The sequence below is a fragment of the Phalacrocorax carbo genome, chromosome 10 (genome assembly GCF_963921805.1).
Source record: "Phalacrocorax carbo chromosome 10, bPhaCar2.1, whole genome shotgun sequence".
NCBI lineage: Eukaryota > Metazoa > Chordata > Aves > Suliformes > Phalacrocoracidae > Phalacrocorax > Phalacrocorax carbo.
In genome coordinates, this window is record NC_087522.1 from 18,015,085 (window position 1) to 18,041,839 (window position 26,755).

The 26,755-nt window shown below is 59.2% G+C and overlaps 3 protein-coding genes across 9 annotated transcripts in view; all 3 read left to right on the forward strand.

Annotated features, from left to right (window-relative positions):
* The window catches only part of RAB11FIP3 (RAB11 family interacting protein 3), an 81,311-nt gene extending 71,372 nt beyond the window's left edge, over positions 1-9,939 (forward strand). For all 4 annotated transcript variants that reach the window (XM_064462130.1, XM_064462131.1, XM_064462133.1 and 1 more), the window contains 6 exons: positions 1,242-1,382; positions 2,381-2,462; positions 4,478-4,615; positions 5,485-5,640; positions 6,073-6,213; positions 7,272-9,939. In XM_064462130.1, coding sequence (XP_064318200.1) covers positions 1,242-1,382; positions 2,381-2,462; positions 4,478-4,615; positions 5,485-5,640; positions 6,073-6,213; positions 7,272-7,385 — 772 coding nt within the window. In that variant the 3' untranslated portion in view covers positions 7,386-9,939. The remainder of the gene's footprint in view (positions 1-1,241; positions 1,383-2,380; positions 2,463-4,477; positions 4,616-5,484; positions 5,641-6,072; positions 6,214-7,271) is intronic.
* A 3,540-nt stretch (positions 9,940-13,479) lies between these two features.
* SEPTIN12 (septin 12) lies at positions 13,480-24,602 on the forward strand. Of its 4 annotated transcripts, none has more exons than XM_064462134.1 (11): positions 13,480-13,689; positions 16,240-17,313; positions 22,007-22,195; positions 22,628-22,756; positions 22,904-22,985; positions 23,082-23,219; positions 23,304-23,421; positions 23,500-23,595; positions 23,710-23,809; positions 24,065-24,116; positions 24,217-24,602. In XM_064462134.1, exons 1-11 carry the CDS (start codon positions 13,635-13,637, stop codon positions 24,359-24,361), a joined length of 2,178 nt encoding a protein of 725 aa, XP_064318204.1. In that variant the 5' UTR covers positions 13,480-13,634; the 3' UTR covers positions 24,362-24,602. The 4 variants fall into 4 exon arrangements, with proteins under 4 accessions (XP_064318204.1, XP_064318205.1, XP_064318206.1 ...); XM_064462135.1 differs by having other exon boundaries at positions 23,713-23,809; XM_064462136.1 differs by lacking the exons at positions 13,480-13,689; positions 16,240-17,313 and adding an exon at positions 18,512-19,005.
* Positions 24,603-24,707: 105 nt separating this feature from the next.
* Positions 24,708-26,651, forward strand: LOC104042828 (myeloid-associated differentiation marker homolog). The gene has a single exon (XM_009502348.2). The coding sequence runs from the start codon at positions 25,515-25,517 to the stop codon at positions 26,394-26,396; it is 882 nt and encodes a 293-aa protein (XP_009500643.2). The 5' UTR covers positions 24,708-25,514; the 3' UTR covers positions 26,397-26,651.
* The last annotated feature ends 104 nt before the right edge of the window (positions 26,652-26,755 follow it).

The following is a 26,755-nucleotide window of genomic DNA, read 5'->3' on the forward strand; positions in this document are numbered from 1 at the left end:
TTACTAATCTAGCGGGCTTCTCTCTTCCAGCAGCATATTTACCCTTGGCAGATAAACCCGGCAGGAGTTCATCTATAGGGCTGTAAGACTGTTAAGTAACAATTATGTCAGGGAACTGAGCGATTCAAAGGTTTCTCTAAGCCCTGATAAACTCTGCAGCAAGGAAAATGTTTTCACTCTAGCGGCTAGGCCCAGAAGTGTCAGTCAGCTTTTAATCAAGTAAAGCCCCAAGTATACTCGTTGCTGGTAGAAGAGGAGGTTCATCTGGCAAAAGCCTTCCCCACTCGCCTATGCAAAGTGATTACGTAAACTCCAGCACACCAGCCTCCTAGCGAACCTCAGCTCTCAGACCACTGCTGGGGTTGGGTGATTTAATGCAGCACAGGGGCGAGGGCTACCTCTACCTGCTCCAGAGGGCAGGTAGGCATGCTTGCAAATACCTCTGCCCTGTCTGGGCAAACACAGCCACTGCCTGCATTGTCATGGTCTCAGGACCACACAGAAATCTCTGTATGTCAGCATAACAGCAAAGGTTCACCTGTGGATCCTGTATTTTTTGTTGGGGACACGAGAGTGCGAAAGGAGGAGGTCTGGGGCTGCTGTCTTCTCTTTGTCTTGGCAACAAGACTGCTTTAGGGCAGAGTAAAGGAGCCCAAAATGCTAGAAGTGGCTGAAGGAGGATTTCTCTACCATGGCCACTACAGGTGAAACAGCCCTGGGATTTACAGTTGGACTTGACGATCTTAATGGTCTTTTCCAACCTAAATAATTCTATGATTCTACAAGATTCTGATGAAGTAGCTTGCTCATGGTGATGGTGTGACTGTGACCCACAGGCTGTGGGTTATAAAATGACTACTGTGCTTTCACTCTCGCTTCCCCCTTAAAAAGGGGTTTGATGCAGCCTGGAGACTTAAACCAGACAGAAACAATGCCAGCATGTACCACCTGGCTTATTTTATTTGACTGTCATGTTGTTCAGCAGTTCTGTCCTTGGGGGTTTCATGGACTGTGGTGCTTTCTCACTGCATCTGCTGGGATGAAGTGAAGCCTTCCCGTACTTGCTGCTTGAGATGGTGATGAGCCTACTTGAAAGCTCACTCTTTTACAGTCTGCTTCTCCCAGCTCTCCTATGTGGTGGGAGAAAGGCTGGGAAGACAGTCTGATCTCTCCCTTGGGATGGCAGTGTGCTGGGGGTGAGCCATCAGGAAGTGTTAATCCTCTCTCTCTCCTCTCCGCAGAGCAAATGCTCTCGAGGAACAGCTGAAGGAGCAGGAGCTGAGAGCTGACCAAACACTCCTGGAGGAGATCAAGAAGCAGAGGGAGCTGCTGAGCAAAATGGAGAGGGAGAAGAGCATTGAGATTGAGAACCTGCAGGCCAGGTGGGGCTGGGGCAGGGCTGGGTGGTGGCAGTCTCCTGGACCTGCACGTACATGCTGGAATACGTGTACAGGCTGCTGCCTTGCAACTGCAGCCTTTGGGGAGACAAAGTGTGGTAGACAGTGAGTTTAACTTGGTTAAAGATGTAACTAAAGTCATTAGAAACCCTGAATTTTGGCTACTTCTACCTTTGTTCCAAAATCAAGCCTTTCCATGAACTTAGTCTTTATTTGAATTTTCCTGATGCAGTTTAAATTTAGCTTACATTCTCTATCCATGCACCTGCCCCGGAGTGTGTGAATGAAGAGGTGGTTTGTTAGTGCATATTCCCATGAACAACCCATGGAAGTACATTTGATACTCAGATATTTTCTACCTTCATGGAAACAGGCAAATATTTGGGAAGGAGGAGTTATCCAACAGGCAGTGTCTCAGTAGGCTTCATGTCGTCTGCTGGTTTCCAAAGAAAAAAGTGGTGTGGGAGAGGTCTCACTTATTTGGCAGGTTTTTTGCTGCTTTTCCAGAATGTGTTTTGCTATTGTTCAACCTTTGCAGTAAACGAAGGCAGTGGGGTTTTTTACCAGGCTTGTAGTAGGAAAGTTACCATGACAAATGGGTGTTACTTTATCTGGAGAATGCAAAGCTGAAGCCCTCTCTGAACCACTGCTCTGACTCTGCCAGGGCGATGTGTCTGCTTTTTGATGCCTAGTGCTGAGGCTTGTCCACGGACTGATAAAGCCCTTGGCGTAAAGAATAGCATTGGACCTGATTGAGAAGGGCATGGCACTGGACAGCAGACTTGCCAGAAGTCTTGTGGATGCCCTACTTTTTCCTCTGGGAGTAAAAATAATGGAATTCTCAGCGTTTGCTTTGAAAAGATAAATCCCTGCTGGCTTTCCTTCAGCAGGTCCTGGTTTAATATTCCTAGTGATGTTTCAACCAAGCCTCCTGCACTTGGGATGCTTGGGTGAGTTTATTACACATCTCTTTACTGTTGCAGGCTGCAGCAACTGGATGATGAGAACAGCGAGCTGAGATCCTGTGTCCCTTGTTTAAAAGCTAACATTGAAAGACTAGAGGAGGTGAGGACTGTGTGTGCTTGGGGCACTCAAGCCGGAGCTGTGTTTCTGGGTTCCCACCTGCTGCCTCACATGGCTGGAGCAGAAATTTTCACTTACACGAGGGGCCTGTGTGAGATCTGTTTAATGTAACAAGCAAATTGGCTGCTTCTGCCTTCCAGTCCCTGCAGACCTTGCCTTGGACCACAGCTATCCCCATACTGCTATCCGTGCAGGTTCCCAGTGTTTGGCTTGGAAGCTGGGATTAACAAACCCCTAATAAATCATTCTGTGACAGTGCAGCCTGCATGAAGCCAGGGTGTGCAGCGGTGGCAGCCCTGTCCTGGCTTGGTTAGGAGGGGACTCATGCCCTCTTGTGGAAGCTTGTCCCCATCCCTGTGGCTGCAGCCCAGAGCAGGGCAGCCTCCTGCAAGGGAGGAAGAGGAGTAGGCATGCTTCATCTCCGCATCCTGCCAGGGCAGATATGCCCTTGCTGGGATTTGCAAGTTGAGTCTTCAAAGCAACATGTTATCTCCCAGATCCTTTCCCGTGCTCAGGATTCAAAGCCATGCAGCTGCTGACGGGGCTGGGCTGGGAGGATAGCCGAGGCGCCACAGTCTCCATGGGATGGACAAGATCCTCATTTTTGGAGAGAATGTGGGTTACAGATGTAACATCTGGTACATACAAACAGGCCTTTCGTTCTGTTCAAGTTTGTGGCAGATATAAGATTAAGTAAAACCAAACCTCTCTGCCCAGTTGAAGGCCCTCAAGCATTTCATCCACCTACAGTCTCTGAGCCTGTGGGAGGGCACTGCAGCTCCATCTCTACCTGACATGACCGTGGTGAAGTTGTCTTTGACTGCCAAGACCTTGTAAGCACAGTGCATTGAGACTGGGGGTAGGAAAACCACTGTGGATCTGAGGATAAATTTCCTGCCAAGGTGTGTTGCAGCCATGCAAAGTTGGTTTTGATCCTTAATCTCTGCAGAGCAGTGCTGCTTTTCCCCACAGTTAATGGGATTAACGGAGCGAGAGCTGCAATTGCTGCCCCTCCCTGCCAAGGAGAGAAGCCCTGCTGATGGACTGCTGTCTTGTTCAGAGTCCAAAATCAGGATTTTGCTGTCAGCGTTGTTTCCTGCTAGTGTGGTGCTTTTGGTACTCTGCTCCATGGACCAGGACACCCTAGACCTGGCAGCTGGAGCTCCCCCTTGGAGCTGCTCCTCACCTTTTATGGCATGGGCCATCCAGCACCAGTGTTGGCTGGGGTCTTGTGGCATTTTTGGCTTTCTGAAAGCCAAAACCTCCCTCACAGGGAGAGCCAGGCTGGAAGCTGCAAGCCTGGGGAGGGGGTGAATCAGTCATAGGCAGAATGGTGCCGCTGTACAGGGAAGTGGCTTGCACAGGGCTGTTATTGTCACCCAGTGATAAGCTTTACCTGCCATCTCAAACATTCAGCCAAGGCTTTGAGTATAAGAAGGGGACAGAGTGGGAGAGTTGGGCCATATATTTTACGTCCTATCTTGAACTGGTCATATTCCTTCTTGGGTCAGTCCTCAATTAAATTCTTTCATATCTGAAACTGAGAATGAACATCCCTAGAGTAGCTTAAGGTCTTGGATTCATGGCTTTTCTGAAATTGAGACCTAAGGAGCCTTAATGTCTCTTCTTGGCCTGTAGCCCTCGTGCTGGGCCCAGTCCCACGCAAGCTGTGTCTCACACCAGCACTGCGCTGCCCAGAAAGCTGCACAAGTGCAGATATTTGCCTGTGTGCATTTATTCTTGAGTCATTTCTTCTTAGCTCTCTCTTAGCAGTGCTATTTTGGTGTGTGGCTCCTCTTGCTGCTGCCAAAGCACTTGGGCTCTGAAGCCCTCAGACAGCAAATGAAATCCCAGCAGGCAGAGCATCTGAATACGTCAGCAAGAAGAGCCTTCCCCGCAGTGCTCAGCATGTGCCATGTCCTTGAGCAAGTGGGAAGAGCCCTTGCAGCACCGAATGAAGACAGGCCCTGTGACTATTGCCTTTCATGTCGTTACAGGAGAAGCAGAAGCTGCTGGATGAGATCGAAGACCTCACTGTGCAGCTCACAGAGGAGCAGGAGAAAAAGAGGAAGATGTCAGACAAGCTGAGTCAGGAGAGGCACCAGTTTCAGAAGGAGAAGGAGTCAACACAGGAGGTAAGTAACAGTCAGGGCTGTCTGCCACAGCCCTGTCCTGCTAGTACCCCAAATTTAGGGCTATGTGAGGAAGCTGGCCTTGGCAGCCTTTCCAAAAATAGGTATAACTGGAGCATTTGATACAGCAGCTTAACTGTCTAACATCTGTCACTTTTTTTGCGTGCATTAAAATTCAGCTGAGTGTATCTGCATCTGCAAGCCCAATGAAGCTGTGCCACCCTGGCCCATTCCTGTGGGGCTCATTTCCCTTCTGCATCGAAGGAGCAGTGGCAGAAGCACAGTGATGCTGGCATGTGGAGCCAGCAGGTGGGAGGAGAGGGGTGTGAGGCTGCTTGGGCCAGAGCTGCCACCTCCTGTGTGCTTGGGGGCAGAAACACAGACCCCCTTGCCCCTTTCAGGTGTCTGTGTGCTTGGTAATTCCAGCTGGAGGCTCAAGCAGGGCTTGCTGTTGTGGTAGAAAAGGAGCTTTGGGCCTCAAAGTGGAATTTATTGTCATTTTGGTAATGCTGAGAGTACTCAGGTAAGATGGGGATTCACAGTGCCGTGGCAGGAGGGAGTTACCCACATCACTGGGGTGGGGGAGGTCTGTCTGCTGCTACAGACCTGGAGCCAGCATCTCTGGTGCTCCAGCAAAGTCCTTCCAGGGCTGCTTTCATGTATTTAAGTAACTCCCCCTCTCCTGTTTGTTATAGGCATGGGGAAAGACGGGGAAGCCATGTGCACCCCCAGAAAGGGTCTGTTAATCCTGCAGTCAATGGGGTTGCTCCCAGCTGGGGGACAGCCCGTCTGTCACACCAGCCATGACCAGTGCGAGCTTTTGGACTTGCAGGGGATGCGGCACTCAGTTGTCCCCTTCCCTTGTGTTGCAGCTCATTGAGGACCTCAGGAAGCAGCTTGAGCACTTGCAACTCTTCAAACTGGAAGCTGAGCAGCGAAGAGGCAGAAGCAGCAGCATGGGGCTCCAGGAGTACAACAGCAGGACACGAGAGACGGAGCTGGAGCAAGAGATCAAGCAGCTCAAGCAGGTATGCAGGGATGGGCAGGGAGGAAAGCATCTTAGCTACTCAGCTTGCAAAAGGGGATGCTAATTCCCTGACACCAAGGAGTGGTCAGCAGGGACGCGGGGGCTCCCGCCTGAGGAGCTGACCATGGATCTGGCAGCACACTGCTTTCTTGCTCTCCTGTCCCTGAGACAGGAGAGGTTGGCTCCTTCCTCTGAAGGACAGCATGCACACTCAAGAGCCCCTCTCTCTGCTGTGTCCTCTGGATCTCTCCAGCACATTGTGTGTTTCCAGAGGTTCTCCAGGCTCTGTCAAATTGGAGTCAGGAGATGAAGTACTGTTGCCAGTGCTGCATGAGCTGCTGGTTAGGCCTAAAGCCACTACCTTCTCTTGCTGGTTCTGCTCTGAGGACACCACGTGCTTCAGCACTGTCTGATGTTTGTCTGTTGTGAACAGGATAACAGGAACCTGAAGGAGCAGAACGATGAACTGAATGGGCAGATCATTAACTTGAGCATCCAGGGAGCCAAGAACCTCTTCTCAGCCTCCTTCTCTGAATCCCTGGCAGCAGAGATAAACTCAGTCTCCAGAGATGAGGTATGTGCCATGGGGTACTGCTTACCTCAAACGGCATCTTCCCAGGGTGCCTGGTGCATGTCCTCTTCCCTCAGCCAACCGAGGACCTGGGAGGAGCTGATGTGGCCCCGTCTATGGTACAGCTCACTCCCAAAATTCACTTGAAAGCTTTCATGAGCAAAGAAATACCGAAGCAACTATTTGAAGAGCTTGCAGGACTTACCCTGCCTGCTAGCCCTCCTTCCTGGGAATAGAGGAAGCTGCTCCCTTCCAATTTGCTGATACCGGCAGCTCCTCTGTGCCTGCCCTGTAACCGCCTTCCTCTTCCTGGGACAGACCAGTGAGCATGGGGTGTGTCTGCCTGTAGCTGTCTTAAAACAGATCTTAAAAAAGATCTCTGGCACACACTTTCCCAGCACCATGACTGTAACCCAGATACCGGTGTGGAAGCCCATGTAAGTGTCAACTATATCTTTCAGAGTCTGAGAAACGTAATGGGAAAACGCTTGTGTTATGGAGCCCAAAGGGAGATGCGATCCTCCCTGCTTTCCCTAGGGTCCCATCTGGCTGAGAAATTGAGGAAGGACAGGAGTGAGCACAGCCAGCAGCTGAGGGCATCTCCTCATCTTGGGCCAGAGCCTGCTTAAGGAGGGAGAAAGGCCAGGGGAGCCCCAGAGATATTCCTCTGTGTATTCCTCTAGCAGTTGGGCACCCAGGAGACAGGCTCAGCTGCCATGCCTGTGCTCCCCACTTGGGGCTCTGGCTTCTGTGGCCAAGCACCCACTTGCATAGCGTGCAGATCTGGGGATGCAGGAGCATCTCTCAGGGGAGACATAATAGGGGTAAGGACATCCTACAGGGCAGGAGCTGGGTGTTACAGAGCCTGCAGGAGTCACTGGTGAACCGTCTGGTCCCTGCCAGTCACACCATGAAATACTCGTATGCGGCCAGGAACAGCCCAAGCCAGAATAAAGAAGCAGGGAAACCTCCATGGGCGCGCAGAGCCACGAGAAGCCCCTCTTCTGTCCCCGGGCAGTCGCAGGCGGTGGCAGCTCACTCCCTTTCTCCCTCCCTTACAGCTCATGGAAGCAATTCAGAAGCAAGAGGAGATCAACTTCCGCCTGCAGGATTACATTGACAGGATCATCGTGGCCATCATGGAGACAAATCCTTCCATCCTGGAAGTAAAGTAATGGCAGCCAAGAGCCACCGGCTGTGCGCTCATTATGGGGTGTGGATTTGGTGCTCTGAGAGGATAAAGAGGGACTCGAAATGTCTTTGCTTTTGATGACGGCACAAGGAAGCATCTCGTCAGGTCAGTGGGTGAATTAGCCAGCAGACCAGGGAAAAAGAAAACCAGCAGCAAGGCTTTGTTGTCTGACTCTGTTATTTTGAAGCCCTTCTGTTTCTGAGGGGTGAAAGGGAACCTGGAGAAGAAACACAAGCAACAGACAGCTGGAGGAAGGACCTGTTTAGGCCCTGCTACCCATGAAGCTGGGAACTGTCCTGACAGCAGCATCAGACCCTCTGGTATGCAGGGTGCAAACAGGAGCTGGAAGGAGAGGGTTTCTCTGAACTGTGCGATAACAGGACAGAGAAGGAAGCGACGGAGCTGACGTTTTCCCTTGCTGCCCTGTCCAGCCCAAGTATCTGCTTTGCCAAATTGTCACCGACACACTCACTGGGGCAGATCTGGGAAAGAGGGAAACATCCCAGACTTGTAGAGGTGGTTGGTTTTTCTTTTCTTTTTTTAATTAACTTAATGCAAATGTCCTCATTCAGCCGGTGCAGTTAATCCTTGCCCAGCCGCCTCTGCTTGGTAAGGGGTTGCGTGCAGAGAGCTAGCTGGCTCCTCTCACTCACTGGTGGCAGAAAGAGGCAGGGGAGCGGCTGTTTTCAGGACAGGGCGTAAGCACACTTTGTCACCTGCCTCCTTATTTATTTTTGCTGTCTGTGGCTCACTACCATTGGCATGCCTTGGCATTCACAGCTCCGCTACCCTCCTCCCCACTCCTGGCTCTTCCACTGGGGTCTGTGGGTGTCTGTTGAGCCGGGCTGGCTCCGGGAGGAGAGGTCCTGTTGGCCCCAGCTGCAGACACACAGGTGCTGTCTGTCCAGCCTGCAGGGAATGGGGGAAAGGCTGTGACTCTTCAACTTGCACTGGAGGCTGGTCCTGGCTGCCTCTCCCCCTCCCAGCCTGGCTCGCCTGGCCTGGCACAGGGGCATGCAGTGGCTGAGTGTGGTTGGGTTCAGGTCTGGACCCCCAATGGGAGCTCCATCAGAGAGGGCTGAGCTCTTCAAATTGCCTTCCAAGGTCCCTGGCTTGGGGACAGTGGCCTGTGCCATTCCCACCCAAAGCAGGGCTCTGCTGGTGATAGCTGAGATCCTGGAGGGATAGCCTGCTCCCACAGCCCTTCCCTGCTGATTCCCTGTGCTGTGACAGGGGATGGATCTGCTGCTCTCATTTCTTAGCCCCTGGCATCAGCCTGGGCTGAAATCTCTATGCCATTGGGGAGAGGAGACCAGAGAATACCACAGCAGCTCCCTGGGAAACAAAAGCCATGTTTACATCAGACAGCTTTTGGCTTGCTGGCACAAGCGGCCGTGGTGTAGTATGACCCCAGGGAGCAGCCATTTTAACCGACCTGCTCCTGTCTGGCTCCTGTGAGGAGACAGCCAGTGGCCTCCCAAGGATCTGGCTTCACTGAATACGTCAGGCCCTAAAATGCAGTTCTCCTTCCTGCTTGTCAGGTTTTAGAAATGCCAGAGTGGTCTGAAAGCAGAAGCCACAGCAATCCATTGGCCACTGGTAGGGGGGTGCCTGCTCCTCCCCAAAACACTTCCACACACGTGGTACATCTCTCTTCCCATGCTGGGGCGGTGGCAGAGCAGCCAGCTCGCCGTTTGCCCTTGGAGGGTGCCGCTGGCTGGGAGCGGCGGCAGCTGCTGCAGCCTTAGCCCCTCCTGGGGTGTTCCCTGTGCCGCCAGCCTCGGGAATCAGCTGAGACCCGGAGCCAGCCAAGCCACTGGCGCCATGACCCTCCCTCTTCAATGCATTGCCTCTGGGTGCTCAACCCCCCGTGGCCTTGTGTGAGGTGCAGCGGGGTGGGGGCGAGCCCCCAAAAACTTTGGGCGAGGGGGGCACCCATGCTCCCGAACACCCAGCTCTCCCCGGCATCCACTCCCCTCCCTGTCCCAAGTCCGTGGGAAGAAGCCACGTAAATGTACATTTCCAGAGAAGCTTTGGGTGTAAATCAGTGTATACTTGGAGAGGGAAAATTTTTTCTATCTTGTAGAGTAGGTATTTTTATAGAATGAAGGTTGATCATTTTTTTAATACTTTAAAGAAGAGAGAAATGTATCTGTGTATACACAAAAGCATATATATATATGTATAAATATAAATATCGGAGATCTGCCTTTCTCGACTTGGGATCATGGATCCCCAGTTCAAACAATTGTCTTTTTTTGTGTTGCTCACAAAGAGGTACTGTAACTGTAAATAAGCACCGGGAAAAAGTTTTAAGCAAACAAAGCACTGACTTGCACATTCACCATGCTTTAAAGTCCCTATGGAAAAAGAAAAGGAAAAAAAAAAAACCTAAAAGAAAAACTGTACTTCCCAAAACTGTTCCTCTTTCCCTACCGGTATGTGAAGGAAGTCCCAAAAAGGAGGTAAAAACAGTATTGTCTTAAATGATGTATCAATTCTTGTCAGATTAAAAGCTGTTACTATTCCTGCCCTGAGATCTTGTTTCTGCAGGGATGGCTCTGAGCATCGGAGCCTCTGAGCACTGGCTGCCAAGCAGGGCTGGAGGGGAGTAGAAGTGCCCCTGCCCTGAAGAGTGCCCTGCATTTGGTGGGATGAGGATGGGAAAGGCTGGACCCAGCTGGCTCTGGAGGGGCCAAGGTCAAAGGGAGACAAAACCTCCCCTCCAGCCAAGTGGGGACTTGTCCTTCACTGTCCAGGCAGGGTGAGGGACCTTTGGAGGTGGCTTTGTCCCTCCCAGTGTGGCCTGGTGCTCCGGAGGGTTTGGGGAGGCTGGGACAGGACCAGTCTGTTGGCTCGGTACTTGGGGTCTTCTCCAGGTGAGGCCATGGAGGCTTTCCCTTTTGTATACTGTGCTAAACGCCTCGGAGCACTCAGCTGCTCTGAACCACCCAAAAAAATCCCTTAAACCTTCTAAGCCACCCTTCTAAGCTGTTGCACGTCCCTTTAAGCTTCCCCCCACCTCCTCCCAGCCCCTGTAAGCTGCCCCAAAGGGCTCTAACCTGCATCATACCCTCTCAGCTCCTGGAGTACCTCCAGATGACTCCAGACTGCTCTAAACTCCTCCGAGCAGCCTTGGAGCACCCAGAGCTGCTGCAAAGAGCTCTCTGAGTGCTTCGGCATGCTGGGAAATGCCTCTAACGTGCTCAGAGCAATCAAAACACCCCAAATTATTTCTAACTGCTCCATGTTCCTCTCAACTGCTCTGAATGGCACTGAGCTACTCTAAAACATCTCTGAGCATCTCTAAAACCCCTCCATAGTGCTCTACACCCCTCTAAGCAACTAGTGTGCACCAGAATTTCTCTGAATGCCTCTAAAAAATCCTTTACAAATTCTTCTGAAAAGCTCAACCTCCAACAGCATGAAGCTGCTCTAGAAATCGGGTAAGTAAACACCTCGGGGGGCATCGGTGCGGTGCTGGGTCGCTTCAAGGAGCTGTAAATTGCCTCTGAGCAGCTCAGAGCTCTGGAAGGACACATCTTTGGGCAGCACTGAAGCACCTGAATTGCTCAAATAGCTCTCTGGCTCCTCAAGTCAGCCTTAAAAGGCACCAAGATGATAAAACTGCTTGGAGGGGCTTGAAGTAGCTCTTAAAGTTCTCTAAACTCTTCTAAAACTCCTTGAAATAGCTCAAAATGGATCATAAAAAAGATCTTGTAGAAGCTCTGAGGCACTCTAAGCCTCTTCTGCGTGGCTGTGAAACGCCTCGAGTGCTCTAATGCCCTCTGAAAGGCCCCTGGAATTCCTCCGGCCCTTTCTACTGTAGCTCTCAACAGCACTAAAACTTTTCAGTAATGTCTCTAAACCTCTCCAAACAGTTCAAAGCCACCCTAAACCCCCTCCAGATGATACTGGAGAGCTGTAAGCAATCCTGAAACAGCTCCATGCTGCTCCAAAGCTGCTCTAAAACTCATTAAAAAAAAAAATCTTTGTAGCTGCTCAGAAGCACTCAAGCTATTCTGCACATCCACTGAAAAGGTCTCTAAATGTCTTGAAACCTCTGCAGCCTCTTTGAAGCTGCTCCAGAAAAGCCCTAACGATCTGAAGATCTCCGCATCCTTCACAACAGCTCTAGAGCTGCTCCGAACTGCTCTTCCACAGTGTGGTGGGGGCTTGGCACCGTGCTAGCAAGCCTCTGAGCAGCTGCAGGCAGCTCTGAGTTATTATTTATTATAAAAAATTAAATGCATTTAAATAAACATATTTGTAATAGGGTTAGAGATTTGTGGAGCTTTCATAGCTCCAAAACTCCTCAGGGAAGCTGAGCTGTTTCTGAAACGGTGCTCTAACCACTGAAGAGCTCCAGCTTCTCCCTTTCATTATAGCGGGATGCTCTGGCTGCCAGTGGGGGAAACCAGCAGGCACCGAGCATGGATGGGGTCCAGGGTCCAACCGTGGGGATCCAGCTGTGCTGCTCCTGCGCGCTCCCCCTCTCCCTTTTTTTTGGGTCAGGCCAGCTTGGCTGGACAAGGCAGCACCATAAATCACCCCGACTTCATTGAATGCAACAGTTCTGGAGTCTGGCAGCTCCGGATCTGGCTTGGCCATGCATGACACCCGCCTGGCTCCAGCTGGGGTAGGTGCTTTGCAGGAAGGGTGATGATCCCAAGATGCCCTCCAGTCATCACACGTGGCCCTGGTGCCTCCCTGCTGCTCTCAGCCTTGGCAGCAGGAGCGTGGTGCTCAGTGCTTGCAGCCCAAGTGCTCTGTCGGTACAGGCAGGGTGCTAGGGGCAGGCAGGCTGCCATGAGCACCCAGCCCAGCTCCCTGCCACCCAGCTCCGTGGGCTTGTCACTGCTGGCATGAGCCACAAAGAGACAAAGCTGTGGGATAAGCAGAGCTATTCCTTCCCAGCCCAGCTTGCCTTGGATCAGGCCCTTGCCCAGCGTGACCCCAGGGACAGCAGCACTCTCCCATCCCAACAACCTGGCACCCAAAAAGCCACAGGGTGACTGGGGAGAGCCCATCCAGCCCCTTCCCCAGGGAGCCAGTGGGCACCTTCAAACACCCCCAAGACCTAGGCACAAGCAGGGTCACCGTGGCTGCGTCCCACATCGACCAGCAAGGACGACCAGGGCAACCACGACTGCATCCCCAGGCAATGATGCTGCAGGAGATCCGGCTGCACCCCCAGCCCGGGCCCAGTGGAGGAATGTGCTCCAGCCACGGGGTGTTTAGTTGCGGCCGGTGGCTGGAGGGTGTCGAAGAGCAGAGCTCTTGCTGCGGGACCCCTGGTGGGAGAAGGGATTTCCAGCTCCTTCCCCTTCCACATCTGCTGCCAATCCTGGGATGGCGTTAACCCTTAGCAGCCGGGGTGTGAGGGGGATGGATGACACCCCCCCCGCCCTGAGCATCCCGTAGGGCTAAGGGGGGCAGCCCTGGTGCGGACCCTCACCCTGAGGTGCTGCCTGCATCGCCTCGTGGCACTTGCCGTGGGCAGGCCCACTCGGGATACTCACGGGGAGCGCGATCCCCAGCAGCTGGTCCCCAGGGATGCTCCAGGAGCTCAGGCATGGGGCATGACCCCCGGCAGGGACGGCCACACCAGGGAACAGTAACACCCAGCAAACACCCCACAGCTGGGAGGCCACCACAGGCAGCACCAGTGCATCTTCCTCCTCTTTCTCCAAGCTGGAAAGCCCGGGGAGGGGCAAGGCCTGTGGTGCACAGCCCGATCGGGACCCCCAGCCTGGCCATGGCCCCCCAGCCTGTCGGGACCCGCCCCCCCCCCCAGCGACAGTGGGGGCACAGGCAGCACCCACAGCGAGCAGGGCCAAGACAGAGGCTGGGTGCACCCCTGGAAGGGGGGGATGGGGGGAGGGACAGGCAGGCGAGCCCCCGTCGCTCGCCCGGCATGGGGTCCGCGGAGCCCAGCTTGGGGTCCCCAGCCCCGGCCATCGCTGCCAGCCTCTGCAGGGCTTCGTGGGCGTGGGGGGTTAAGGGAGGGGGGCATCCTCTGCCCACTCGCGGGCAGCACCTTCCCCTCCCCTTCCTCCCACCCCTCCCCCCGCCCCGCTCCCCTCCTCTTTCCCCTCCCCGCCGAGGGCAGCCGGCGCCGTCCCGTCCCGTCCCGGGACTCAGCGGCTCCGCTCCGCCCGCCGCGGCCGCCCCCTCCCCATGCGGGTGTCCCGGGTGGGCGGCAGCCGCCGGCTCTCCCCCCCGCCCCGGCATGGCCCGGCTCTCTGTCAAGGAGCACCTAGACGGGATCCTCTCCGACTTCGAAGGTGCGAGACCCCCCACTCGGGGCTGGGTATCGGAGGGGGGGGGATGATGGGGAATGCTGGGGCTGTGCGTCTTGGCAGGATGGGATGACCCCCCCCGGGCTGAGCATCGTGAGGGTGCTGCGCTTCCCCCCCACTCCGTGGGCTGGGTGGCGTGGGGGGATGCGCTCCCCTCATAGGGGGCTGCGCATCGTGGGGGGTGATGGCCCACGGGGGCCGCGCGTCGTGGGGGGCTGCGCATGGGGAGGGGGCTGGGACGCCCCCCAAAGGACCGGGTATCGTGGGGGGGCTGCGCATGTTGGGATGCACCCCGCGGCGCGGGGAGCTGGAATGTACCCGACGGGGCGCATCCTCGGGGAGCCCGGCGGGGTGTGCCCGGGGCGTGGGTGCACCGCCGGGGGGGTGCCCCGTGGAGTGGGGGGTGCGGGGCGAGGAGCTGCAGAACGCTCAGGGAGGGGGGTGGGGGGTGGGGGGGATGGGGTGCTTGTGTGCACTCCCCCTCCCCGTGTTCGTGCTTGTGCGTGTGCGCCCTCTCCGCATGTGCGTGCTCCCACCCGACCCGCGGGGGCTGTGGGGTCGGGGCCGGGAGCCCCCCCGGGGCGGCCCGGCCGTGGGAGGCAGCGGGGCGGGTTTGTCTTTCTCTTGGCCGCGATTATCCCCGGCCGCTTCCCGGAGGCCGCGGCGGGAGGGGCCGGGGCCGGGATCCGGGGCCGGGGGCGGGCGGGGAGGGGTGGGCGGGCGGCGAAACCCGACCCCGGGGCTGCTGCTGCCCTCGCCGGGGAGGAATGTGTGCACCTACCCTGGGCACCTTAACCCCGCCGCTGCCGGGCCGCCTCCACCCCCTGTCACCCCCCACACACACCACTGCCACCCCCCTCAATCCCTGCCATCCCCACACACACCCTGCCATGCCCCCACCCCCACCATCCCCCCTAAACCTTCTGCTACCCCCCCCACCTCGCCCTGCATCCCTCCCAAACCTTCTGCCATTCTCCCACCCTCCTATCCCCCCCCAAACCCCTTGCCACCCCTCCCCCTCCATCTCCCCACTGCTGCCCCCCTCTGCTCTGCCCATCACTCCGGACATGGGTTGGGACAGCCAAAGGGATGGATGAGGCCATGACCTGTCACCAGGGGCAGGTCTGGGGTGATGGCAGGCATTTTGGCATGCCCCCGGTGGTGCCAAAACAGGAGATGGATGTGGTATGGGGGGTGCCATCTCGGTGGCCCCATGGCCCCTGGCCCCATGGCCAGCTGGAGGGGGGCAGGACCGGTCAGGGAGAGCTGTTATTAGCAGCGCCCAGGCCCCTGACCCCTGCCCAGCCCCAGGCACAGAGGTGAGTTGGGGAGGGGTTGGGGACGAGACCCCTGCTGCCCCACTGCCCCCGGCACTGATGGCCAAGCCGGGGCAGTGGCCATGGGGCCAAGGAAGAGGGGGGTGAGGGCAGCCTCATGCTGGTGTGTGCAGTGCCAGGGCAGGCTGGCACACGTGCCAGGATGAAGGGGAGCGGCGTGGGCCATCCCCCGCAGCCTCCCCACCAGAGGCAGCCACCCGCAGCTTGGCAGCGGGGTGCAGCGGGGGCGAGGAAGGCTGCCCGGCGGGGCCTGGGCCCCACACGCTCTCCCCGGGGCCAAGGAACTGGCTGCCAGTACCAAACGGTGCCACTTTGGCAGATCTGGCAGGAGCGTGGCTCCTGGCGGGGGCTGTGCTGCAGTGGGAGGGAGGGGGCAGCCACCCAGTGAAGGCACTTCCTGGTCGTGGGGGCTTCACCGGGGTCCTGGCAGCTCAGACCTGCCATGGTGGTGCCCAGCCATGGTGCCCAGGGGAGAGGGCCCCCCCACCGCTGGCAAGCGCACGGCGGCTGCTCCAGCGAGAGGCTTTGCACCAGAGCCAGGTGCTGCGATGCCCATGGGGTGGTGGTGGGGTCTGTGTGGGGGCACATTCGCGCCAACAGCAGCCCTGGGGCTGCAGCGTGGGCTCGTGGTTGCCGTCACTGCTGCAAAGACATGTGGGAGGCAGGGCTGCAGCCTCCTGCATGGACTCGAACATTAATGCTGTGCGAGGCCTCATCATCAGTAGGCTTCAGGGTTAATGCCCTGTAAGGGGGCAGGAATCTCTCCAAGAATGGCGGTTTGTATGGATGTAGGGGGAGAGGGTCGGCCGGGGGGATCCGGTTACTCGGGGATGGATCCCTTACAGGGGGGAATAAAGCAGGCAGTGTGCTGTGGTGGGAGCCAATGGCACTGGCTGGCCAGGTACATATAAACTGTGGTGACAATGATAAAAACCGGGGTGAACAATGCAGCAGGGCCATGGGGCTGCTGGTGCTGAGCTGGTTTCCCATGCAGGACGAGCTCACAAACAGCCCTTTGGCACCAGGCTGCCTGGGGGGTGCCTCTGGGTGCTGGCACGGTGCAGCATGGCACAGCACAGCTGGGGGTCCGTGCACGGGGGGGTCAGCTGGGGAGGGGACAGAGCCTGGTGGGTGCCCTGCTGCAGGTGCCATCAGGTGCCACTCTCATGCCACCATCTCTCTCTCTCTCTGTCCCTAGCGCTCAAGAAGTCGTTTGAGGTGGATGGGGATGAGGCACCCGGCTCCCCACCCGTGTCCCTGCTGCCCTCAGGCACCGGCGAGTGCCGCCGGCCGCTGCAGCCCGGCCACCCACCCTGCTCTGGCACTGCTGCTGGCCCCAGCCCGGTTCCCAGCCCCGTGCTGTGCAGCCGGCTCAACACCAGTCTCTCCACTGGCCGAGCCAACGGCACAACCAGCACTGCCGTCACCTGTGTTACCTCCTTCCAGACTCACCGGGGCTTTGCCCCAGGGCCAGGCAGCGACGGCGAGAGCCTCCGCAGCTCATCCTCCAGCCTGGAGAGCCCTGCACCCCCCCAGCCGCCAGGCAGCCCCCTGGCCACTGGCACCTACCTGAAGAAGGTCCCATCCCACAGCAGTGTCTTCCCGGCAGAGCTGGAGCGTCCTCTCCATGGGGCCACCACCAGCTGTGGTTCGCTGCCGGCACTGGACCTGCACATTGCTGAGGAGCCAGGGACGGGGACCTCCCCACCACACCCCCAGCCATGGAGCGCCCGCAGCCCTGCAACCCAGCCCCACACCCACCAGCCTCCCTCCTCCACCCTGGCCCTGTGTGATGGCACTGGGCTGGCCCCAGGGCTGCCCACGCTCCCCAAGGGGCCAGGGGAGTGGCTGCCACAGAGGTGGGATGTGGCCACCTGCACGCTGCCTCGGCCGCAGCTGAGGGTCAGCCTCAGCGCCAGCCCTGGCCCAGCCCACCGGCCCCCACCGCTCCCCCAGGGCCAGGGGGAGGCAGCCCCAGCCCCCACCACCCCGTCCCTGGGGAGGGCTGAGGGGCTGCCACCACCACCACCAGCGCCCCAAGCTGCCCCCTTCAAGCTGGTGTCCCAGCCACAGACAGTGCAAGTGAGCTCCCAGCCTGCCTTCCTCGGGGGACTGGTGCTGGTGCCGGCCCTGGGAACCCCAGCAGCACCCAGTGGAGCTGGGGCAACCCCCTCCAGTGCCAGGCTGGTGGAGCCGCGGGGACCCTGCACGGCGGTGGTGGCTCCCAACGAGGCTGCAGACAGTGGCTGGGCTGCGGTGACGCCAGAGTACGGTAGGACTCGCTCTTGTCCCCTCTCCCCACCAGGACACCCTTGCTGGGCATGGCATTGCCACAACCTCCCAGTGAGCTCCGCTGCCTCCAGCCACCCCAGCGCTGCTGATGCTGGGGAGGGTGGTGATGCAGGGCTGTGGTGATGCTGGGGACATGGCCAGTATGATGCCCGCTGGCACCCTCCTCCCCACCAGTGCTGGGGGTGGCGGGGCACATTGGACGCCGCTCAGCACAGTGTGGCGCGTAGCGGTGGGGAGGGCCACACGGCACAGAGTCCAGCACACCTCTGGCAGGGCTCCCATACCGCCTGGCTCCCAGGTGCCTGGCGAGCTTCCCGTGCTGCCTAGCACTAATCGTTTTCCCGGCGCGGGCAGACAGGTCGGGACACATGTGCCCCATTGGCAGCAGCACTGAGCACCGTGGCCCCACGCGTGCCAGCTATCGCTGTGATCTTGTTCCGCATCCAGCACTTTCTCCCCTTTTAAGCCTTGCCTTGACGTGGGGATGGATCCTGTTCCTCCCTTCCCGCGGAGGCGGAGGAGGTGGCTGGGGGCCAAGGTGTGCTCTGGCATGCTTGGCGCGTGCCTTGTGCTGGCGGGAGGATACAGTGCTCCCCGGCACAGCCATGCCCCCAGCTCCCACCGCACCAGCTTCTGTCTGTTCCTCAAGCATGGGGCAGGGGACACCCAGTGTTCCTCCTTCCCCACAGCTGCTCCAGGGAAGGCTGGAGAGCGCCAGGGTGACCAGGAGATGGCTGCTGCCGCTGGTGCTCCATGTTTAGGAGCTTGGGGCTCATTGTGCGTCTCGCTGGGGTGTCATGAGAGCCACCATCGCTGGGCTCTTAAGTACTGACGCTGGCAAAGGCATCCATACATCTGCTCCGGGCTGGGGTGAATCATCCCCCAACAATGCCTGTGGCCGTGCTGCCCAGCCAGCCTGGCTGCCCTGCTGACCCGCCACTGCCCGTGGCACTGGCTGGGGCGGAGGGGACAGTGCTCAGGGCCAAACTGGGGAGATGGGATGATGGGGACATGGGGGGGCAGTGCTCAGGGCTGAGCCGGGGTGATGGGGACATGGGGGGGGCAGTGCTCAGGGCTGAGCCAGGGTGATGGGGACATGGGGGGGGCAGTGCTCAGGGCTGAGCCGGGGTGATGGGGACATGGGGGGGCAGTGCTCAGGGCTGAGCCAGGGTGATGGGGACATGGGGGGTGGTTGCTCAGGACCAAGCTGGCATTTGGCAGGGTGGCTGAGTGTGGTGTGCTGAGGCTGCGGCGTGGGGCGCAAGATGGTGGGCAGCATGCGGGCACCGGCTGCCCTTCAGACGACATGGGACTGGCGTGCGCTGCTCAGGCACAGTGGTTTCTGTGTCAGGAATAGGTGGGGATGCTCTTTCTCCTCTCCTGGGAGGCCACCATGGCCCCATGGTGGTGATGGCACCCACAGGTGGCTGTGAGGCAGTGTGGCACTCTCATTCCCACACCCTGTGGGTGGAAGCACCAAGCGAGCTGGCGGCCGCCGCGTTTCACTTCCACGCTGATGGGTCGCCCACGCAGGGCCCCGGGCGAGGAAGAGGAGGAGCAGAGGAGGAGCCGTGGGCTGCAGCCGCCCTCCCCATCTTGCACCCCAGGAGCCATTTGGCCCTGGTGACCAGCTCTCAGAAGCAGCAGCCCCGGCTCCGGCCAGCTTGCCCAGGTAGGGATGAACGTGGTGGCACCGGGCAGGGTGGCGTGCGGGCAGGGGGTTGCTGCTGCTGGGGCAGGGTGAGCCCTCCCATGCTCCAGCAGGCAGGCAGTGCTGCAGGGCGCAGGATTTTGCCCAGTGGTTCACTTCTGCTTCTGCTCACTGCCGGTCCCCAGCCCTGTGCTGCGGCTCCCGCCTATGCCACAGCCAGCCAGGCTGCAGATGGGTTTGTCACCACTGTCCCCTTGGGTCGTGCTGGGTGCTGGAAAAGACACCGGCGTTTCTGGGTCATGCTCGGTCAGGCGGGTAGAGCTGTGGCGAGGTCCTCTCTGGTGTGGTGGGCTCCTCTCCCTCCACATCCCCAAAATCATCCCTTTGCCGGAGGGGCTGGCTCCCTCGTGCCCACCCACCCTCAAGCCTTTGGGACTCAGCGCTGTGCTCTCCCCATCCAGCTGTGCTTCAGCCGAGGTGATGCCAAATTCAGCACAGTGGCGAGCAGCTGGGCCAGGAGCTCCAATCCAGGCTCATCCTCTCCCAGCACCCTCCACTCCCAGAGCCTTATTACAGGCTTCCCTGGGGAACTGGCCAATTAGCCCCGCATCCGTAATTAAATCCATGGACGAGACCACAGACCCGGGATTACTTGACTTGCCTGGAAAATAAGAGCATCTTTAATAAGTCCTCGAACAGGTCTGGCTGCAGGAGCCATTAGCCCTGGAGGTGCGTGATGATGCCAAAGAGCTTCCTTGTGGCTGCCCGGCTGCCAGCCATTGCTGCTGGGTCTTTACGGCAGTGAGGGCCACGACACAGGGGGCTCTAGCCCTGTGGGAGAGGCGGTTGTGGGTGCAGCATCCAGCGCTGCCATGTGCCCCGCAGCTCTGCCCGACACTCCCTCTGGCTGTTTGTGTCTGCTTGGTGCTGTCGCCAGCATGGCACGGCATGAGGCAGCAGAAAACAGCCGAGCACCTGCATGGGTGCTGCATCCTGGGCAGCTGGGAGGGGTGCAAGCACCCATCCTGCCTGCACTCTGCCTGCGGTGACCGGCCACCCTGGGTGGCTCCAGGCAGCAGCTGCATCACTTGGTTCTGGAGCTGTCCTGGCAACAGCCAGGGTCTGGCAGGGACTGGGGTGGGGGGTGTAGGGGAGGCGGTGTCCGTGGGAGCAGTGGTGTGTCCAGGTGAGCATTGGGAGGGGTTCCCATCTCGCTGCCTGCCTGCAGAGCACCCCAGCTCTGCTGCAGGCAGCACCCTGCCTGCCCCAGGCAGCACCCCACCTGCCCCCAGACCCCCCCGCTGGGTGGCACCGCTATCACCAGGAAGTCCCTGGCTGTTTTGCCACTTCCGAGGAACACCCCGACCCACAGGGGCGCGGGGGGAGCTGGGACATGTGGTGCTGCTGTCCCCAACCCTGCCACCTTCCAGGGAATCGCTGCCCGGCTGTGCTCTTCCATCGCTCCGGCCAGGCAGTGGGTTTGCACCCACCAGTGGGCACAAGGTGCTGGGTGCCCCCCCCCCAGCCCCCTGGCCAGGATTCTTTTACAGAAGCAACAGGCATGTTTGGCTGCATCATCTGGTACCCTTGGGCTGGACCCTGCCCATGTGCTTGTTGTCCCCAGGCTGCATGGCACATGGCTGCAGCCTCAGCAGGGCAGCTCAGCTCTCTCGGCAGCCTCGGCTGTCAGCAAGCTGCCACTGAAGCCTCGCCGACGCCAAGGACCGGCTGGCACATATGTGGCTGGTGGGGAGCCTGCGGTGCGGGGGGATGCAGGCGCCATGGGGCACTGCGGCAGTGGGGCAGGTGGCAGGGCCACAACCCCTCACCTCGCCCCACCGTGCCTGTGCCACAACTGGGCATGGGTGCTGCTTGGGGAGCATGGTGCAGGGTGGTCCCTGGTGCCAGGGAGCCAGTGGGTGCCAGTGGGGATGGTACCCACAGCCGATATCTCCTGCTCCCCTTCAGTGTCACTGCAGCCTTCCCATGGGGGTGGTAGGTGCCACGGTGTGGGGAGCATCGCTGTGCTGGGGTCCCCATCTGCGCCGGCTTGGCTGGAGGCCAGCGGTGCCATGTGCTGGGCGGGCGCCTTCCCCACCCTGCCGGGCAACCAGCAAACTCGGCACAGGGGCTTGGCTGTGGCAGGGAGGGGGATGCGGGTGGGGAAGGGAGGGAGGGAGGGATGTTGCTGTGCTGGTCATGTGTGGGAGCGGCAGTCTCGCCGGAGCCAGGTTCTGTGCCAGCCAGGGGCTGGTGGAGGGGAGGGTGCCGGGCTGCGGCATTGATGGAGATGGGGACACTGATGGCGCCTGGGAGACCGCCCCAACCCTAGTGGGGTGCTGAGCGAGGGCACTGCGGCACTGAGGTAGGACACGAACAATGGCTGTGCTGGGGAGGAGGAGGAGGAGGAAGAAAGGGCTCTGGGGCCCCCCAAGCTGCCACACAAAGGGCTGGGGCATGCTCTGGACATGGTTCCCTGGGCAAACTCTGCATGTCCATGGGGCTCAGGGTTGCGCCGGTGCCTGTGCTGGCCCTCCTCAGCCCCCAGGACTGCAGGCAGGTGCCCCTTGCCGTGGCAGGGGCCGATGCCTGGGTACAATGTGGGGTCGCGCGTCCTGCCCCATGCCCGGTACACCAGGGCCGGAGAGGGTGCTGCAGGGGATGGCCTCGGCATGGGTGACGACGTGGGATGGGCAAAGAGTGCCAGCAGCAGCTGTGGTGCCTGATGTAACCACCTCACAGAGCAACCGATGGCATTGCAGGGGACGGGCAGGGCTGCCTGGTGGCATGGCCACCCCGAGGATGTCATTACGGCACCTCCCTATCCCCCTCTGCCCACAGGGTGCCAGGGGGTGGGGGCGGTGTGCCCCGTTGCCATGCTGAGACTTACTGGCTGCCAGGAATGTGCTGGCGCTGCGTGCCTGCCGGGGCGGCTGCTGCTGGGGCAACAGTACTGGTGGAAGCGCAGGCACTGGGGAGGGGGGAGCAGTCTGGGCTCACCCGCCTTTGCCCATCCATGCAGGGAGCAGCCTGGAGCCCGAGGAGCACAGCATGGAGCCACCTGCTGTGCCAGAGGAGGAGATGCCCCTCACTGTGGCACCTGGCCCGGCGGGTTGCCAGCTCTTCGGTTACGTGGGAATCGAAGCCGTGCTCGACCAGATGAAAATCAAAACCATGAAGACAGGCTTTGAGTTCAACATCATGGTTGTGGGTGAGCACTGGACATGGGGTTTGCTCCTGGTTGTGGCGGGAGCCCTGGTTCCAATGCTGCCATGGGGGGGGAGGACATTGTGCTTTTAAGGGATTTTAAGGGATTTAACCAGCAATAAATTGAAGAGGAGCAGCATCCCGTACCTGATTATATAGTGATGCTGATGGGTGAGCTCATCCCAGCCACTGGGGTGCTTCCAGATGGGTACCGAGGTGTTATTACTTCGGGGAATAAATGTACTGGACACACAAACCAGAGCTATCTCAGCCTCTGGGAAGCTGCCAAATGGGTACCAAGCTGCTGTCATCCTGGGGAATAAATGTATTGGGTGGATAAACATCTGGGAAGTTCCCAAATGGATACCAAGGTGTAATCGCCCGGGGGAATTAATTTATCGGGGGGAACAAACCTGAGCTGCTGGCATCCCTGCAGGGCAGAGTGGGCTGGGGAAGTCAACGATGGTGAACACTCTCTTCAAGTCCAAGGTGAGCCGCAAAGCATCACAGCCTGGCCAGGAGGAACGCATCCCCAAGACCGTGCAGCTGCAGTCCATCACCCATGGTAAGGTCACCACCATGGGGTTGTGTCCTACCAACCCTCGGGAGAAGCAGGGGACCAGGGGGGTGGGTGTGGCCTCAGACCCCACTTTCCTGGTCCCCTGCTTCTCCCCAATGCTTGGTCCCCCTGATCCACTTCTCTGCCCCATAGTCATCCAGGAGAAGGGTGTGAAGATGAAGCTGACGGTGACGGACACACCGGGGTTTGGGGACCAGATCAACAACGAGAACTGGTAGGACACAACAGGGTGCAGCATCCCAGCTTCGTGGGTGGCAATTTGGGGTAAGGGTTTGAGCTCAGATGCCATCCCCCAACCCCTCATCCCCAGCTGGGAACCCATCATCAAATACATCAATGAGCAGTATGAGAGGTATCTACACGAGGAGATCCTCATCACCCGCAAGAGGAAGATCCCAGACACCCGGATCCATGCATGTGTCTACTTCATCCCCCCCACGGGTCACTGGTGAGTCCCCAGTCACAGCACCCATGGGTGCTCCCTGCTTGGTGGTAGGGCTAGCCCAGGGTGATCCCAGGTGGTCCCTGGCAGGCTGCGCCCACTGGACCTGGAGTTCATGCAGCGGCTCAGTAAGATCGTCAACGTGGTGCCAGTGATCGCCAAAGCTGACACGCTCACCCTGGAAGAACGGGCAGAATTCAAGCAACGGGTGAGGGCAGGTCCCTGAGGGGCTCCCGGGGTGCCCTGTGTTGACCCCCAGCCCCAGCTCAAGCCCTGTATCCTGCAGATCCAGGAGGACCTGAAGACCCATGCCATCAGCATGTACCCGCAGGAGGACTTTGACCAGGACCCAGATGACAGGGCGCTGAATGACAGGATTCGGGTGAGTGACAGGAACTGGGATTGGGGATGCTGGCCCCTGGGGACCATGGTGGGGGAAAGACATCCCCAGGGGAGCCCAGCAGCACCCTGGGGCAAGGGCGCTTCTCTGTGCCAGCAGGAGAAGATCCCCTTTGCCGTGGTGGGGGCGGACCAGGAGCACCAGGTGAATGGCAAGCGGGTGCTGGGCCGCAAGACCAAGTGGGGCATCATTGAAGGTGAGGAGAACCCCTTGCATCCCCGGCCCTCCCCATGTATGGTGGGGGGGGGGGGCCACTGGGGGTGCGGAGATCAGCACCCATGGGTGCATCCCTGCCCTGGGAGGTGCTAAGTCTGGGGAGGGGGTGTGGGGTGGAGCTGTGCTGGTGCTGTGGTGGTACCTGGAGCCTGCTGGGTTGTGCTGCCCAGGAATACCCCCTGCCCTCCCACCTGCACCCTGCCAGCCCCACTGCCTGCTCTCCCTTGCTTTGCAGTGGAGAACCCGGCGCACTGCGAGTTCCCCCTCCTGCGGGACCTGCTGATCCGGTGAGTGGGGGACAGGGCAGGGGGTGCCAGCATCCTGCAGGGGGGATAGCAGGGTGTGGAGACAGTGACTTGATACTCTTCCCGCTGCTGCCCTGGGCAGGTCACACCTGCAGGACCTGAAAGACGTCACCCACAATGTCCATTATGAGAGCTACCGTGTGCGGCGGCTGAACGAGAGCAACCGGCCAGTGCTGAGCCCTCTCGATGGGCCACCCAGCAAGGGCGAGGGTGGCAGCAACCTCTGAGCCACCACGTCCCCCCCAAAGCTGCCACTGGACCCCCGTGGCAGTGCCCATCCCCTGCCCACCAGTGGTTGTGCCTGGACCCTGCCTGGAGTGAGAAGCCCATGCCAGTTTGGGGCGAGGAGCCCCGCAAGAGTGCCTGGCTGCCCCGGGTTGGGTCCCCAGGTCTCTCGTCCCCAAGCTCCGCCATGGGCACAGGCCCTCTAGACCCTGTGCAGCATTAAAGGTCAACCTGGAGCCTTCAGCCTTCGCCATCATCATCCTCCTGTTGGACCCCACCTTCTAACATGCCACCACCTTCCTGTACTTCTCCAGCCACAGGGACCATGGGGCGAGACCTCCCCCCCACCCAAGGGCTGCTGGGGTGCCCAGTGCCAGCACCAGACGGGCACCCTGGGGGAGCGGCAGTGCTGCCGGTGGGGTGCTGGTGGTGCCATGGATGGTCGGGGTGGGCAGGGTGCGGGTCCCCTCCTCATCGTCACCCCACCCACCCTGCCCAGTGACGGCAGCTGGTAAAGCTGGACTTTGAGCCACTTATCGGGTGGCAAAGGTGCCAGGAGGTGAGTGGAGTTGCTGGAAGAGGAGGTGCTGCTCGGAGGAGTGGGGTGGGTCTACACCTGGCTGCTCCCCCCCATGGTACTCCCCTGCTAGGGGCACTTGGCACTGGGTGCAGCCCCCCCAAACCCTCAGGCAGACCCTGCAGGTGCTGCCCCACTGGCTGCTGGCCCCTGCACAGCGTGGGAATAGGGGTGCCGGGGTGGACCCCTCAGTGCTCTGGGGGTGTGTGAAAGGCCCTTTGTGCCTCCCGCTGTGGTGCCAGGACAGTAGCATGCAGCAGCTCCCTGCCCCCCCCACCCCAGCCCTGCCGCAGGGCTTGGCATTGCCACAAGTGCCAGCACCCTTCGCCTGGCCCCACGTTAATAATCCACCCGCACACACCACTACTGCCACCAGCCCCCAGCAGCTGCCCCGGTGAGCTGCGCCTGACAGCGGTGGCAGTGGCAGCAGAGCTGGGGGTCCTTGGCACCGGCGGCTCAGGGGGCTGGCAGCTCCCTGCTCTTTGCCCCACCCCTCCATCCCAGCACCCAGATAAGAGTGGCTGCCGGCAGCACCCGTTTCGTGACGCACAGTGTGGGTGGGAGAGCTGGCCGGGACCATGGCTGTGGTGACAGTGAACCTCCGCACTGTGACCTCCCGGGTGGGCATTGCCCGACTCTTTGCTGTTGTGCTGTCCTGCATTGCCTTCAGCTTGGTGGCTTCCACAAGGCATTTCCAGAGTCACTATGGGACGTGGTGCATGTTCACCTGGTGCTTCTGCTTTGCTGTGACACTGCTGGTGCTGGTGCTGGAGCTGCTGGGACTCTACCCCAGGCTACCACTCTCCTGGGACGACTTCACCTCGGCTTTCTCCGTGCTGGCGGCATTGATGGTCTTCACCACCTCGGTGGTCTTCCCCTCCACCTTCATCAGCAGCCCCTGCAACAACAGCACGTGTGCCCTGCAGGCTGTGGCCACCGTTGCCTCCTGCCTCTGCTTCCTTGCCTACGCCCTCGAGGTGGGACTCACCCGCACCAAGCCAGGGGACATCAGCAGTTTCCTCTCCACCGTGCCTGGGCTCCTCAAGGTATTTGAAGCCTATGTGGCCTGCCTCATCTTCTCCTTGCTGGATATGTCCATGCTGGCTACCCATGATACAAAAGCTGGCCTGCAGTGGTGCGTGGCCGTCTACTCCATCTGTTTCATCATCACCCTCATCATCATCATCTTCACCATTGGCCGGTGCCTCGCCTACATGCCCTGCCCGCTGGAGAAGATGCTGGTGGGCTACAATGCCCTGGCCCTGGTGATGTACATCACCGCCACCGTCCTCTGGCCCCTCTACAGCTTCAGGCAGACATCTCGCCCCAACCTCTGCGGCACAGACTGCTGGTGGGACAAGCACCTGGGGGTCACCTTCCTCACCATCTTCAACCTCATCGCCTACTTGGTGGACCTGGTCTACTCCACCAGGATGGTCTTCATCAGGGCACCTCCCTAAGGGCTCTGGGTGACCCTAGTGGGGTAAGGGGTGGTGGGACGCAGCTGGATGCTGGTGTCGGTGTGGGGCTGCCAGTGGAGCTGAGGAAGAGGCCAGATGCCTCGGAAAGCTCCTTCTCCCCATGCCGGAGCACAGAGCTGCAGGGCGCTCCAGGAGGTGTGCTCAGGCCTGTGCCCCACAGGCTGCTTGGCATGGGGGCTGGGCTGGGGGGGAACAGGGTGCTCCCGAAACCCTGGAGATGGGGAGGGAGGGGCGTTTGGGATTAAATTGGGTCATTTTTCACTTGCTTTTGCCTCCTCTTTCTTCTGCTTCCCGGCTTTCTGAAGGATCCTCCCCAGTGACATGGGAGGCTCAGGGGT